The 15,350-nt window shown below is 45.2% G+C and overlaps 1 protein-coding gene across 2 annotated transcripts in view; it reads left to right on the forward strand.

Moving 5' to 3' along the window:
- The window catches only part of DDI2 (DNA damage inducible 1 homolog 2), a 50,559-nt gene that overhangs the window by 18,041 nt on the left and 17,168 nt on the right, over positions 1 to 15,350 (forward strand). For both annotated transcript variants that reach the window (XM_030185844.1, XM_030185845.1), the window contains exons 5-7: positions 5,520 to 5,647; positions 7,428 to 7,556; positions 11,027 to 11,130. In XM_030185844.1, coding sequence (XP_030041704.1) covers positions 5,520 to 5,647; positions 7,428 to 7,556; positions 11,027 to 11,130 — 361 coding nt within the window. The remainder of the gene's footprint in view (positions 1 to 5,519; positions 5,648 to 7,427; positions 7,557 to 11,026; positions 11,131 to 15,350) is intronic.

The raw sequence follows: 15,350 nt of genomic DNA on the forward strand, positions 1-15,350 counted from the left end.
TCCATAGACCGCTATTAAATGGACTTGGAAAAATTCCGCATTTTTAGGTATAACTTGTCTGGAATGTTTTTACGTTTGGGGAGCGTGCCAGGTGCCCTTGACCTGGATTGGCCACTGTCGGTGACAGGATGCTGGGCTAGATGGACCTTTGGTCTTTCCCAGTATGGCACTACTTATGTACTTATGTACTTATGTAGTGAGAGTCTAGCTCTTTAGGCTGCTGATCATTCAGTTCTCACTGTCAGAAAGATATGCATGCTTGGTCAGACCAAGGGTTCATCTGACCCCAAATTTTTCTCTTACGGTAGCCAATCCAGGTCATTAGGAAGTACACAAAGATTGACAAAAAATAGATCCATTCCTTGCAGCTTGCTCCCAGGGATGAGCGATAGCCTTCCAAGATCTCCCCATCTAGTAATTGTCTATTGACGTCTCCTCTAGGAATTTGTCTAAACCCAGCTGTGCTAAATGCCTTGACCACATCCTCTGGTGAGTGGACATCATGAGAAGAGATCTTCAAAAATTAGAAGAATGGTCAAATATTTGGCAGTTAAAATTTATTGAGAAGTGCAAAGTGATGCATTTGGGGGTGTAGAAATCCAGAAGAGTAGTATGTGCTAGGGGGGGTGAGAGACTGACACGCAGGAATCAAGAGAGATCTTGGGGTGATATTGTCTGAGGATTTCAAGGCGGTGGAACAATGTGACAAGGTGATGGCTGTTGCCAGACAAATGCTGGGCTGTATAGAGAGAGGTGTAACCAGCAGAAGAAAGGAGGTGTAGATGCCCCTTTATAAGTCGTGGGTGAGGCCCCACTTGGAGTATTGTGTCCAGTTTTGGAGGCTATATCTCTTCAAGGACATAAAAAGACTTGAGGCTGTTCAGAGGAAGGCGACAAAAATGGTACAGGGGTTTGTGCCATAAGATGTATGAGAAGAGACTATTGCAACGCTGTTCTCTGTGGTATAACTCAACAACAGATATGGCGCTTGCAACTACTGCAAAACGCAGCTGTGCAATTGCTTAAAGCAATCGGTCAAACAGAGCACATTACCCCCTTATTATGAAACGAACATTGGCTTCTGGTTTCTTACAGAGTGACATATAAGATACTACTCCTGATATTTAAGGCTCTCTTCTGTATACTCCGTTGACTTGCTTTTTATTACCCTATACTCCATTGCGAATGCTTTGCTCTTCTCAAAAACAGCTACTTCAGGTGCCCCCAATTTCCGTTATTTGGTCATCTACTTTTAGAGTGGAACTGTTCAGTGTGCAGGGCCCCACTCTGTGGAACTTCCTCCCCTTGGATTTGCGTTTGGTACAATCTCTTGAACACTTTAAAAGTAAACTTAAAATGCATCTTTTCCATCAGGCTTTTGGGGCCTAGGTGCTTGGTTGATGTTTGATGGGGGAATGCGGTTGATGTGTGGCAGTTCTGTTCTGTACTGTCTTCTTTCCTTCTCACAACATTGTAGTTCCTTTCTTTTCCTTTTATTTGATACTTGAAGTTGTAAACTGCTTTGATGGTTCTTTTCTTGAGTGCATAGGCGTAGTTTGAGGGGACGAGGGGGGCAGTGCCCCCTCCCAAATGAGCTGCCACCCCATCCTCCAATCCCCCGAGCCACCCGCAGCCTCTGCGAGAAAGCAGCACACACGCTGCTTTAGACCTGCCCCCGGAAGCCTTTCTTTCTCCTTCAACTTCCTGATCCCGTGCAGGTGGGAAGCTGTAGAAGAGAGAAGGGCCTTGGGGCAGTCTAAAGTAGAATGTGTGCTGCTTTTGCTGAGGCTGCCGGCGGCTCGGGGGATTGGAAAACATGGGAGGGTGATACCGGACACCACTGGAAGACTCTAGTGCTGTGGGGGGCTCGAAGGAGATCGAGATACACGCCCCCCCCCCTTTGCACCCCCAAATGAAACTGTCAAACTACACCCATGCTTGAGTGTTATATTAAGTCTGCAATAAACTTCAGACTGGAGGCAGCAGGGACTTTGTGTGATAAACCTTCTTCAGGTCAAGTGAGTACCTCTTTAAATTTGATATCTCTGTCGGGTTCCCTGCTGTGCTGCAGTTTTCTTTTTCTTATGTTGGCTGAAGTGGCTAAGCACCATTTGTGTGACATGCAGGACTACGTTGGGAGTTTGATCACAGTGTTTCCTGCCCTCCGGACCATTGACTTCCCCCAAATCACTGGTAATTCACCTGGGCTCTTGCGTAGGGGAAGTCTCTGATGGCTCCTGCCAAGTTCAGCTGTGGGAACGGTGGCCATGGTGGGGTCTGATTCGGCTGCTCTGCCCTCTACTTCCCGGTAGATGGGTCCTTCAGCTCCTTCTGGTTTCACTGAAGGTTTCTCAATGCCTTTTTCTCTGTCGTTTGTTCTGTTGCTGCACCAGTTGTACCTGCTGCAGCATTCTCACCCTGTACAGGACCCTCTCTGCCTCTGACCATGAGTCTAGCGGCTAAGAGACAGCATCTGGAGACTAGGATGAAGCTGGACCCTGGTTCCCCCTCTTAGATCGGATGGGGGCTTCCTTGTAGTCTCTCAACCCAGAGGCTTTAAAGGAGGGGGGAGATCCTTCAGTCTGAAGCCGATGATCCCTAGGCAGTCACAATGTTCCATAAGGAGGAACCACCGAGCTTTATTGCTGCAGCTCTGAAGTTACTTAATTTCTCATGTTCTGCCTCAGCCTCCAGCATTGACACACCCAATGATGGCTAGTACGAAGCGACTTCCTAAGTCTTTTCCTGTTCATGAGGCCATGCAGGAGCTTATTTTGGCGCAATGGGACACTCCATATTCCAGCTTGAAGGTGGCCCAGGCTATGGTGCGCCTCTACCCTATGTCCCCAGAGGAACTGAAAAATTTGCAGATGCCTAAGGTTGATGTCCTGGTGGCAGCGGTCACAAAAAAACCACCCTGCCAGTAAAGGATGGCATTGCCCTCAATAATCTTCAGGATAGGAAGTTGGTATCTTCCCTCAAGCTCTCCTTTGAGGTGGCTGCTTTGTTGTTGCAGGCCATTGTCTGTAGCTCTTATTCTGCTGAGTCGTCTTAGTTGGGTACAACAGACGGCGGATTCTCTGGCTGATGCTGAGACCGCCTCCTCCTTCCCTCTGAGATGGGTCTGGCATATTTGATGATCTTCGGGCCTCGGCTAAGCTAATGGCCTCGAAACAATACCTTACCAAGCTTCCCTTTAAGGGAAAGCTGCATTTTGGAGAGGATCTGGAGAAGATGGTCAACAACAGGCGTTCTAAGTTTCAGAGCTTATCCGAGGATAAGCACTGGTGTTCGTTCCAGGTTGCCCAGCCATGTTCCCGGCTGAGGGAGTCTTTTTGGGCAGACAAGAGGGACTCGACTCAGTCCTCCATATCCTCACATGCCTCCCATCTGGCCCAGTGATTGGGGGGGGGGGGGCACCAGTCCACTTTTCCACGCAGAAAAGATAGGTCATCTGACTGATAATTTTGACCTACTCTTCCCAATAATCTCAGACCAAAGGGTCTTGGAGCTCATCAGAGACAGGTACAAATTAGAGTTCTCCAAGCCAATCGCAAATTTTTTTCTTGGAGTCCCCTTGCAAGGCTGCAAGCAAATGGAAGGTGGTGTTGGATACGCTTCAGAGCTTGGAGGATTTGGGAGCGGTATCCCCCATTCCTCCTCCCAAGTGGGGCCTGGGTCGCTTACTCCATGTACTTTATAGTGCCAAAGAAAGAGAGAGCCTTTCAGCTTGTTCTGGACCTTAAAACGCCTCAATAGGTTGCTCAGAGTGAGGTATTTTCGCATGGAGACGGTTCGTTCGATTGTAGTTGCCTTGTGCCTGGGAGAGTTCCTGACCTCAAGGAACATTAATTTCCACATCACGTCTGGGAGCCTTGGCTTCTGTCGATTGAGGTTTTCATTCTGTTGGTTGTTTTTATTTTTTTGTTTTCTCATGGTTTTCATGAAGTCTTCTTAGAATTATGAGAGATTAGTGGATTAATAATTGTTTTAAACTAGACCTCAGCTTCTCAAATTTACTGCTAATGCCTGTCTCATCATTTAAATGATTCCAAAGTGAGTCTCCTTCTGGAGTTTATAAGGAAGTTTTTTAATCAACTGATGACACCCAATACAACTGGAATATTTTCAGTATCTTTCTTGATCTCTGATCGCATGTCTTGGTACTGGAGGATCCTTTTTCTCCATACTTGGGATAGACACTTCCTTTCTTGTGTTTTTGCTCCTTTTCTACAATATCCATTTTTCTTGCTTTAAGCCCATTTATAAGTGGGAATGGGAATATAGCGATGCTATTGTGTTCATATAGTTCTCAGTGGGGATGAGTTACTCTAACTTACTGTGGCTTTTATGCTAACGAAGTGGATGACAGCAAATCGAGACTGAAATGGTCTATTTAGCATGCCCGATGAAATGTGTAGGGTGATAACTGCTTCTCTGTACCCTTCTTCTAAGGGTTGTAACTAGACAGAAGCAGCTTCTGGCAAGATGTATAACTGATTCCAGGTCAGAGCTTTATTATCTGTGTGTCTTGTGTCTCTTAATTTGTTTTCCCATGAGGGCCACGGAGTACAATTAAGAAGTGGGTTGTTCCAGCACTGGGGAACATGGCATTGAGGTTTGTTCTGTACAGATATAAATGCAGCAAAATGATAAAGGGGGGGTGGAATAACTTCCTTTATGAAGAAAGGCTAATCAAACTAGGACCCTTCAGCTTGGAGAATGACGAGGAATATGATAGAAATTTACAAAATCATGAGTTAACTGTTAACATTTAAAAACTAGAGTGAGCGTTTTATTCAGTCAAGGCCCAATTAAGCTGGAAGAGCTGGTCAAGGTTAAGAATACGCTGGATTTAAAAGGGATCTGGAGATGTTTCTGAATACACGTGTATTCACTATTTGCAGCTCTGCGTGGGAAAAGCCACTCTCTACTACAGAGAACTAGGAGTGGCTAAGAGGGGATGGATTGTACTGCTACCAGCCTCACTTGGCCACTACTAGCACTGTGTATGTCTAGTTGCGTTATAGAAATGATTAGTAGTAGTAATAGTAGTAGAGGGGAGAGTGAACTCCACTGATCATTGGCTTGTCCCACTATAGTATTTGTTATGTTCCTAGTGACCTGAGGGTGGGTGGTGGTGGCCTCATTGTAGTGTTAAGTAGGTGGACAAGCGGACAGCTGATGTGAGTTGGCATTTGATGGCTTCCTCATTAGGCGACTCCTAAACCCATTTCACGTTCAGTCATTATTTGACTCAAATGTTCCTCTTTAAGGGGTTTTTAACTTGCCCCCTTCATAGTGGGACATAGAAGATCAGAACCTGAATATATACAAACTTAATTACGAGACATTTTATATAACGTGCATAATTTTTTCTTCAGTGAAAACCTTCCTCCCCTTGGGCAGTTGAGGGAGTACTGGTCCATGGAGTGCTTAGAACCTGAACCTGATAGCTGTATGTGAATGTGTGTCAGAAGTGGAGTTTCCAGTTCTGCTTTCTGCTTCATGTTCCGCAGGCAGCAAAACATTGAAGAGAATATGACCATCGCTATGGAAGAGGCTCCAGAGAGCTTTGGCCAGGTGGTGATGCTGTACATTAACTGCAGAGTGAATGGATATCCAGTGAAAGCATTCGTTGACTCAGGTGATTTTAAGTATAGAAATGGGGTGAATGGATGATCCTGATTGGGTGAGTGAGGTCACCTGGGAGCACAAGATCTGTTTCATCTTACAAGTTTGCACTATTCCCATACAGGTCCCTGGGGCACTCGAATCTCCACCTTTCTCCATTGAGAGAATTGGCCATTTAACACTACCCTCTGTTTTCTGTCTTTAACCCGTTCCCAACCCACAACAGAACATTGCCTCTTATCACATGGCTTTTTCATTTTCTCAGGAGTTTCTCATGAGGGACTTTGTCAAAAGCTTTCTGAAAATCTAGATATACTACATAACCGGCTCGCCTTTATCCACATGTTTAGTCACACCTTCAAAAAGATGTAGCAAATTGGTGAGGCAAGACCTCGCTTGGCGGAATCCGTGCTAACTCTGTTCCTTTAAATCATGTTTGTCTATTTGGTATTTTATTCTTTATAATAATTTCTAGCATTTCGTGAGGCTTACTGGTCTGTAATGTCCCAGATCACTCCGGAATCCTTTTTAAAAATTGGCATTACTTTGGATGATTTTAACGACAAGTTACAGATCACTAATAATGAATCAGCAATCTTATTTTCTGAGTTTTTTTTCAGTACTTTGAGGTGTATATCATCCATCCAGGTGATATGCTTCTCTATAACTTGTCAATTTGGCTCAGTCTATCTTCCAGGTTCACCGAGACTTGTTCCATTTCCTCTGTATCATCATCCTTGAATATTGTTTCTGGCACAACTATTAAACCATACTCCCCCCCCCCCCCCGACCCATGTAGCATCTTCAGCTGAGCCGGTTTTTGAATCAAACCCCTTCCCTTCCTCCCTGACCCATGCAGCAAACCCCTGCAGCATTTCTCTGATATTTTTGGTCTCCATAAAGAATTGATCTATAATGTTATCATCCGAAAGGACCTGGGGCATAACAAGAAGTTGAAAGAACAGCAAACATATCTGCTTTCTTTTTTGTTATCCTTAGTGATTAAGCTGATTATATCCAACTAGAAGGATAATAGTGCGTTAGATATTAAATGTGATGCAATCTTGAGTGTCAGACTCATTGATACCATACACAGTTCTTTGTTTAAGTGCTCTCAAAGATGGACTCCTCCAGATGTGTATTTTGACATTTAAGCTCATTGCTCTAATTTGTCTTTGTATTGTGTGATTAGCACAGCCCTTGTTTCTGTTTGTTACTCCTTAATAATTAAAAACATATTGCACTAAAAAAAAAAATCCTCAAATCCCCGACCCCTGCGGTATCCTCATCTGAGCCAGCTACATATTACATACAGGTACTTTCTGTGTTCCTAATGGGCTCATAATCTTACCTAGGGCACTGGAGGGTTAAGCGACTTGCCCAGGGTTAGAAGGAGCCATAGCAGATTCAAAACCGGTTCCTCTTGATTCTCAGCTCACTGTGCTAACCATTAGGCTGCTCCTCCACAATAAACCTGTATAATCCAATAAAACAAAGATCATGACATAACAGTTTCAGGTATTAAAGCAAACCCCAGACCCATGTGGCATCCTCATCTAGACTGGCTGTAGCTAAAGCCCCTGTTTGTGCCAGCTGTAGCCAAACCTCCTCATTGTCTTAGCCATAGTGTGACATTTCTGGTTGTCATGTGCCACTAAATACAAATGTCCCAGTAGTGTGAGCTTTTTCCAGATCTGTCATACAAGTTGTTGATGTGTAAGTGCTGATGTAGGGAAGCATGCTCAGCGTGGGTGGATGTTCCCACGTCACTCTTTCATTTGCTGTGTTGTCAGGTGCCCAGATGACCATAATGAGTCAGGCTTGTGCTGAGAGGTGTCATATAATGAGGCTGGTAGACAAACGGTGGGCAGGAATCGCCAAGGGCGTGGGCACACAGAAGATTATTGGCAGGGTGCACCTAGGTAAGTGAAGCATGTTCATATGGTAAGGTAACAGCAAATTACCGTTGTCATCATCTGTAGTAATCTGTGAGTCTTTTGTCCCCCCCCCCCCCCCCCCCCCAATGATTCTTGTTCATGATGATCTGGAAAGAGGTCTCTGAACACGCAGAACTCTCTGTTGCTGCTTCCTTCCAAGGAGGCGATTCTATGAGCCTGTTTCCAGCAGCATGGGATAAGCAACCCCAGTCGCAGAGCGCTTCAGATGGTCCACAATGATTGTGCAGAAACTGTGGGTCTCATGAAACCAAGACCTGTTTAATAGTGTTTTACCTGTGGATGCATTTTGGTATAAACAATACTTGCTGGAATGAATACAATTCTGTCAAAAGAACTTTTATGTTATATTATTAAAAGAGGAGAAAATCGGTGGATAATAATGAAAACCATTTATTGCAGATAAAATAGGTATTGTTCCAGATTTCTGGTTCCTTCTATTTTAGGGTGACCAGCATTTACCAGTCCAGTAAAAGTAATCATTTGTGAAAATGAAGGCCAGAGCTAACTCCTGAGCTTGAGGCTCCCAAATAATACATGACATTTTGTTTATTAATTATAAAACTATTTTTATGGTTCAACATTTTTTATTGATGACAACTCAAAAGAAACACCTTCAACCTGCTGAATATACAGAGATTTAGAAGAGCTTATTAGGGCAACCTGTGGTTCTGTCTCTCTCTCCCCCCACCCCCCCCCCCACCCCCACCCAGTAAAGAGGGAAATCTTAATGGATAGTACACGAGGGCTGACAACCAGAATTGACCCATCAGGTGAATTCTTGTTACCACACTCATGCATACAAAATTACATCTCGCCATACTCTGGGAGATTAAGCTGTAAAATATAATGTTTTGTACAGGAAGGCGACTTCAGGCAAAACTGCAGAACTACAGTAGATTGGAACAATAAGTAAAGTTTTTTATTCTGACCTTAAGTCAGTGAGAAGACTGTTACTCTTTAGTGCATGAATTGCCTGGACATTTATTTATTTAAAAGATTTCTAGACCACCTATAAACTAAGTTGTTTCCAATTAAAAATATACACAATAAAAAGAAAAACATCAAAATACAAATTCAATATACCAAACAATAAAAATGACAAATCTCTTCATAGCGTCAAGAAAATGCTTTCACAAATAGACGAGTCTTTAAAGTTTTCTTAAACTGTGCAAGACGACCACAGTGGTGAAGTCGGTTAGGGAGTGCATTCCATAATGAAATTGCAGCTGGCACAAAGGCCGAACCATGTATTGGCATAATGTAACTGTTTTACAACGTCCATTGGAAGTCGCATGGCAGCTTCTGATCTCAGTACCCGGCGCGGCTGATAAACAGGCAAAGATTCCTTCAAATAGCATGGGGCAGCAAGATACAAAGTTTAATAAACAAGCATTAACACCTTAAATTGAATTCTTTGAAACACAGGTAACCAGTGTAGTTATTTTAAAACTGAGGATATATGAGAAAATTTTGAAATTCCTGCAGGAACATGAGCTGCTGCGTTCTGAACCTCCTGCAATGCCCTCATACCCGAAGATGGCATTCATCATATAGGACATTGCAGTAATCCAGCCACACCAAGATCATACTTCAGTACGCATCTGAAGTCGTAAATAGGTATCATTGGTTTCAATTTAACTGTCATATGCAGATGATGATCCAGTACCTATTAACTTTGCTTATGCTTGCATAGGGAACGTAGTTCTGCAGATGTAAAAATGGTGAATGCTATTGACAATGCCCACGCTGTACAATGATAGTAACCGAGTGGCAACTTTCTTCTGCCTGCCATGGCCCAATATTGGCCTGTGAATTTTTCTTCACCCAGCACATAATTAAACTCTGGAATTCGTTGCCGGAGAACTTGGTGAAGGCGGTTACCTTGACAGAGTTTAAAAAGGGGTTAGACGGTTTCCTAAAGGACAAGTCCATAAACCACTTCTAAATGGACTTGGGAAAAAATCCACAATTCCAGGAATAACATGTATAGAATGTTTGTACATTTGGGAAGCTTGCCAGGTGCCCTTGGCCTGGATTGGCCGCTGGGCTCGATGGACCCTTGGTCTTTTCCCAGTGTGGCATTACTTATGTACTTATGAGGTGGGTGGCGGTGAGGAGCAGCCTAGTGCAATCTATCCCCATCTGCTGCTGAAGACCTTTGGATGTATGTCTTGCCCCCATTGTAGTCACAGCAGGAAGTCAGTAACATGGAGATACAGTGAGGGCTCCTGCTCCTCGTTTACACCTTTGCTTCTCCTGGGTATCTTTCCTGTTTAGAAAGAAGTTACAGTCCAGTGAAAAGGAGCAACACACTCTGCCATCAAGAGAGTTTCCCTTACATTGGGCCTTCACTGCTGGATGCACATAAGACCCAGGGTGGGGGGGAGGGAGAGGAGAGATCTTAAACCAGGAATGAGAATAGGTGGGATAAAAAGTGACAGAGGCTGATTAAGGTTAAAAGAGAGAGACTTTGGTTGGGTGTGATTTATATTTGTGAACCATAGCTCTAAACCTGCATTCGCTGTGGTTTGTAAACAGTTAAAATAATGTGAAATACATACAAATACAATGATTCTTACAGAATGTGTATTTGAGTGCCAGTCTGGGTCGCTTGGAAGTGCCCAGCAGATTCCAATAAAAACAGGTCTGCTCTGTATTCTCTCACAGAAACTTGCCCAAGTCTTTCTTTAAACCTAGCCATGCTATGAACGTTGATCGTATCCTCCAGAAACACATTCTGCAGCTTAATTGTACTTTCTGAAATGTATTTTAAATTTGAAACTAATGAGTTTCATGGCTCACCCTCTTTGCTTCTCATACTATTTGATAATGTAAATAAATGTTCATCTGTGTATGACTCAGTGCAAGTAAGACAGTAGGTGGCACATGAGGGGGTACAGAATTCTCTCTTTTAAAAAGACTGCAGTGGCTTGTGTCGACCTGAAACTATGGACGGCTGTGTTAGCAAAGACGATCGTGTCCCTGCTGAGCCTACCCCTCCTTCAAGTTTTTTCCCCATAGACACAGACTGGGGAAACACCCTTTAGTGAATTGACCGCTAAGCTTGTCTTGCTTGTGTATTGTGCAGCTGTCATGCCATAGATACTACGGTCCTGGCCCTTAACATTTTCCAAAGCAGTCATTTGGGCCCTGGGCTGGTAAAAGATTAGCCATCCCTGCTCTAGAGCATTTAATAATGTTCTTGTGGCTTGTACTACCTCCGTTCCTCTTTGTGTCTATGTCCAGACTCTCCTCTCATGTGAAATTCCTAAACTCGTTCCCTGCTGCTTTGCCTTATGTTTGTTACCTTCAGCTGGTTTTGTTTTTCTATTCTTTAGTGACTTTTCCCAGATCAGCTTTGTGCAGTTGGTCCTCCTTGTTACCCTGTGTCTGATGATGATCATTCTCCTGTGTGGGGGTGTGTTCTGCTTTAGCTCAGGTTCAGATTGAAGGGGACTTCCTGCCATGTTCCTTCTCAATCCTGGAGGAGCAGCCCATGGACATGCTTCTGGGACTGGACATGCTCAAACGGCATCAGGTAATAGGCCCTATCTCTCTGGTTATACATTCATGTCTGCTAGCAGAAGATTTCAGGTGTACAACAGTTTAAGTAATCTCATTTATATTGTGAACGTAACTAGATATATCTGAGCAGTAAGAACCCAGAACCGTCTGTGCCTTTGCAAGATAGAAAAGATCTGGGGTTTGCCTAATTAAGCCTAAAGTGAAAGATTCTTCTGGGGTTGAGAGGGAGTGGGGATGGTGAAGTGACATTGGTCACAGCTGTAATCTAAGATGCAGAAGCCACACGTACCAGGGTCCCCTGAAGAGAAATCCCCATCTTAAAAAGAAACCAAAAATAGCTTGGAATATTTCTGAATGCCATCCAGTTAGAACAGTGAGTATTGCCTGCCTTGCAGTGAGTTATGAAGAAAGGTATTTTCCTTAGCTTCCCTCCAAATTGGTCCAGATTGCTGGGTTTTGAACTCCTACCAGCAGGTGGAGACTGAGAAAATTTCTGACACATGAGTACACCTATAAGTAGCCTCTGCAGCGCTCAGGTTTTATTAGTCTCAGCATGTGGTGGATGGTAGGCCTGTGCAGTCTGGTTAGGTTAGGCCCCAGGGTCATTTGGCCGTAGGGGTCTCTTCTGTCCTGGAGTCAATCCCCCTCATACACCCCTTTGTTCCTTCTGCCTGTACTGCTCGCTGCCTCACCCCTGATGTAGGGAAGAGTGCCTGTTCTCTTTGTGAACAACAACAACAAAAAAAAAGAGTTTATGTTGCCTGACCGTGCTGTGTTTCGACGCCAGTATTGTAGTATCCCAGGGCTGCGCTTCAGTTGCACTGAAAGGGAAAGCAGGAGGCTGTGTTGTCGTTGGTAAGGAGCTCTATTGCCATGTGCCATGAACACTGAAAAGCTTTGATACTCTAAAGTCAGTGCCGCAGTGTAGATATGGTTGGAGCATGTCGGCACTGGTTGGAGCCGAAGCCTGGAGGGCCATCTCTCTTGGCTGGGCCCGTGGTTCCCTCCTCTCAGGCTTTCCAAGTTGGTTGCCACAAAAGTGGAGGCTGTTAGTGGCTTGGCTCCAGTTTTAGCAGGAGCCGCTGCCATTTTTGAGCAGAGCCCGGCTTCTGACCTGCCGTTGTATCTAGAGGCAATGTCATCCCCCTCAACCTCTGGGGTGGATATAATGCAGCAGGATATCTCCGGGGTAGGGTTCATCCCGGATTTCATTTTGGAGATACGAGGGTTTTTTTGTCTGAAGAAAACTGTTTGGCAGAAGGTTGGAGAGGCAGAGGGAGCTTCCAGATCTGCCTGAGGGGGCAGAAGGAGGGAGGAGTGGATAGAGAAGTTGGCTCCTTGGGGGAGGATATTTCTGTTGTCTGGGTGTTTCACAGAGAGGAACTTCAAGAACTGATTTATCAGAACTTCTCTGTTCTGAATTTTGTGGAGGTTCCTAATGGAAGGGAGCCCCAAAAGGTGGATCCTCTTTTGAAGGGCGGTCAGGAAACCATTCAAGATTTTTCCATGCATCAGGATATTCAAAATGTTACTCAAACACAGTTGAAGTCACCAAATATGCCATTTAGGGTGGTACGTTCCATGGTGTGCCTTTATCCTATCCCTGAGGAGGATCAGGACAACTTGTGTCTGCCTGAAGTAGATGCCGTTTATGCCATGACCAAGAAACCAACAGTCCCAGTGGATGGCAAGACCTCACTGATGGATCCTCAGGACCGTCGCATGGTGGCTCTTTTAAAGCAGAGTTTTAATGTGTCTGTTCTAGTGGTGCAAGTAGCTATTTGAAGGGGTGTCGTGGCCAGGGCCTGTTTTTGTTTGGCAGAAAAGGTCCTAGATAGACAGGCGGACGATTTGTCCTTGGTGGATCAGAAAGTAGCAAAAATCAAGATAGGCGGATGCTCTTTATGATCTCCAGGTGTTGTCTAAGTCGATGGCCCTGGTGTGGCCACTCTCAGATCCCTGTGGCTCCAAGGTTGGTTGTAAGATGTGGCTTCCAGGTCTGAGCTGAGCAAAGTTCCTTTCAAGGGGAGTCCTTTGTTTGGTGAGGAGCCTTGGAGAGACGAAGGTTCCCAGGTTTCCAGAGAATAAGCCGTGGACTGGTGTTCATGGAGGTTTTGGAAGAGTTCAGTACAGGGAAACTCATCGTTGTTGCCCAGGCAGAGTGGCTGACGTTCAGCAAAGTTGGTTCTTCCAGAGGACTTGATTCTTTTGAGGAAGCTGGCATAGGGGTATAGACTCTGGGTCGGCCATTCAAGATCAGTCTCACGAGGGACAATGAAGGTGTGGGGGTCCACTTTCCTGTAGCCATAGGAGCACGCTTGAAGGAGTTCTACAGAAGGTAGGTCCAAATTACTGTGGACCAGTGAGTCCTAGAGGTTGTGTGTGAAGGGTACACCCTTTAACTCATCTTGGTTTTCAAGAAGGTAAATCGAGCCCTCAGGGTCCCCAGTTCCACACGGAGACCCTTTGCTTGGTTATTGTGGTGGTGCGGCAGGGTGAATTTCTTACCTCCATGAATTTGACCAAGGCTGATCTCCATATTCCAATCCAGCAAGGACATCAGAGACTTCTTGGCTTCACAGTTTGGGGGCAGCATTATCTGTTTTGTGCATTCCCCTTTCGTCTTGCCATGGCGCCCCACATGTTTTCCAAAGGTATGGTCGTCTTAGCGCCAGCTCTCCAGAAGGAGGAAGTCCTAGTGCACCCATACCTAGATGATTGGTTGATTCAGGTGAAGTCCTTTCAGGAGAGTGATAAGTCACAGCTCAGGTTGTTCAGTTACTGGAATACTTGGGCTGGGTAAGCAACTTGGCCTAGAACAAACTGACTTCTTCCCATGTGCTGGAGTACCTGGGGATGCAGTTCGATACAGTTCAGGAACATGTGTTTCTCACAGCAGTGTGTAGCACTGGATTCAATCCCTATTGGTCCCTCCAAGACCTCTGGTCAGGGAATTGCTGCAGGTGCTGGGCTCTATGGCAACCATTCTGGAGGTAATTTAGTGGGTTAATGCTCATATGCAGCTACTGCAAGAGGCTCTTTTCTCTTGTTGGTCCCCCCCCCCCCCCAGAGGCAGCACTTGGATGAGAGGCTTCCCTCAGAGGCATAGTGAGGTGCAGTCTGCATTAATGGCTTCACATACCCAATCTGATGAAAAGCTTGCCCTTGGATCCTCCGGAATGGACATTTGGTGACTATAGATGCCAGCCTCTAGGCCTGGGGCACCCGTTATCTGGACGAAGTGTCACAGGGTCTCTGGTTGTTGGACAAGGCACAGTGGTCGTTCAATAGAATGGAGTCTAGGGCCATTCATTTGGCGTTAGTCTTTTCAACCCCTTCTGGAGGGCAAGGCAGTGTGAATGCCTTCTGACAGTGTGACAGCTGTGGCCTATCCGACAGTGTGACACCAGGGCCATCGACTTAGACAACACCTGGAGATCATAAAGAGCATCCGCCTATCCGACAGTGTGACAGCTGTGGCCATTGTCAGTTGGGGGGGGTGCTATGAATTGTTAGGTGGCAGAGGAAGCTTCCCTGTTAATGACCTGGGCAGAGCTCCACCTGGCAGATCTGCCAGTGGTGCATGTAGCCAGCGTGGGAAAACGTCCAGGTGGATTTTCTCAGCTGGCATGTTCTGGACCCAGGAAAAAGACTGCCATTCGACCTTGTGGTATGCATGTGGGGTCAATCTACAATGGACTTAATGGTAATGGAGGCAAATGTGAAGGTGTCCAGATTCTTCGGCCGCAGAAGGGACCTGAGGTTGGCAGGGATAGATGCCCTGGTTCATCTATGGTCAGCATCAGGTCTCCTGTTTGGGCAGATCAGTCAGAAGATCAAGCTTCACTGGGTTCCGGTTGTTCTGATAGCTCCAGATTGGCTGAGAAGTCTGTGGTATTTCGATTTGGTTCAGTTGGCTTTTGGAAGTTAGGCATGGCTTCCAATGTCTGAGGATCTTTTAAAATGCAGTGCTCAGTCAACATGGTAGATCCATGTCTGTTTTGTCTTATGGCCTGGCTCTTTAAAGGGCTTGGTTTCAGCATAAAGAGTTCTCGGATAGTGTAATTTCGATAATGCTGAGCTCTCTGAAGTGTGGACTTCCTTAGCTTGTATTCGTGTATGGCAGATCTTTGAGGATTGGTGCCAAGTTCGTCAGGTTCAGTCTTTGCACTCTTCTTTGAGAGAGATTTTAGTATTTTTGAGTGATGGTTTGGATCAGGGTCTTGTTTGTCT

Source organism: Microcaecilia unicolor, chromosome 13, assembly GCF_901765095.1.
Source record: "Microcaecilia unicolor chromosome 13, aMicUni1.1, whole genome shotgun sequence".
In the NCBI taxonomy this organism is placed as follows: domain Eukaryota; kingdom Metazoa; phylum Chordata; class Amphibia; order Gymnophiona; family Siphonopidae; genus Microcaecilia; species Microcaecilia unicolor.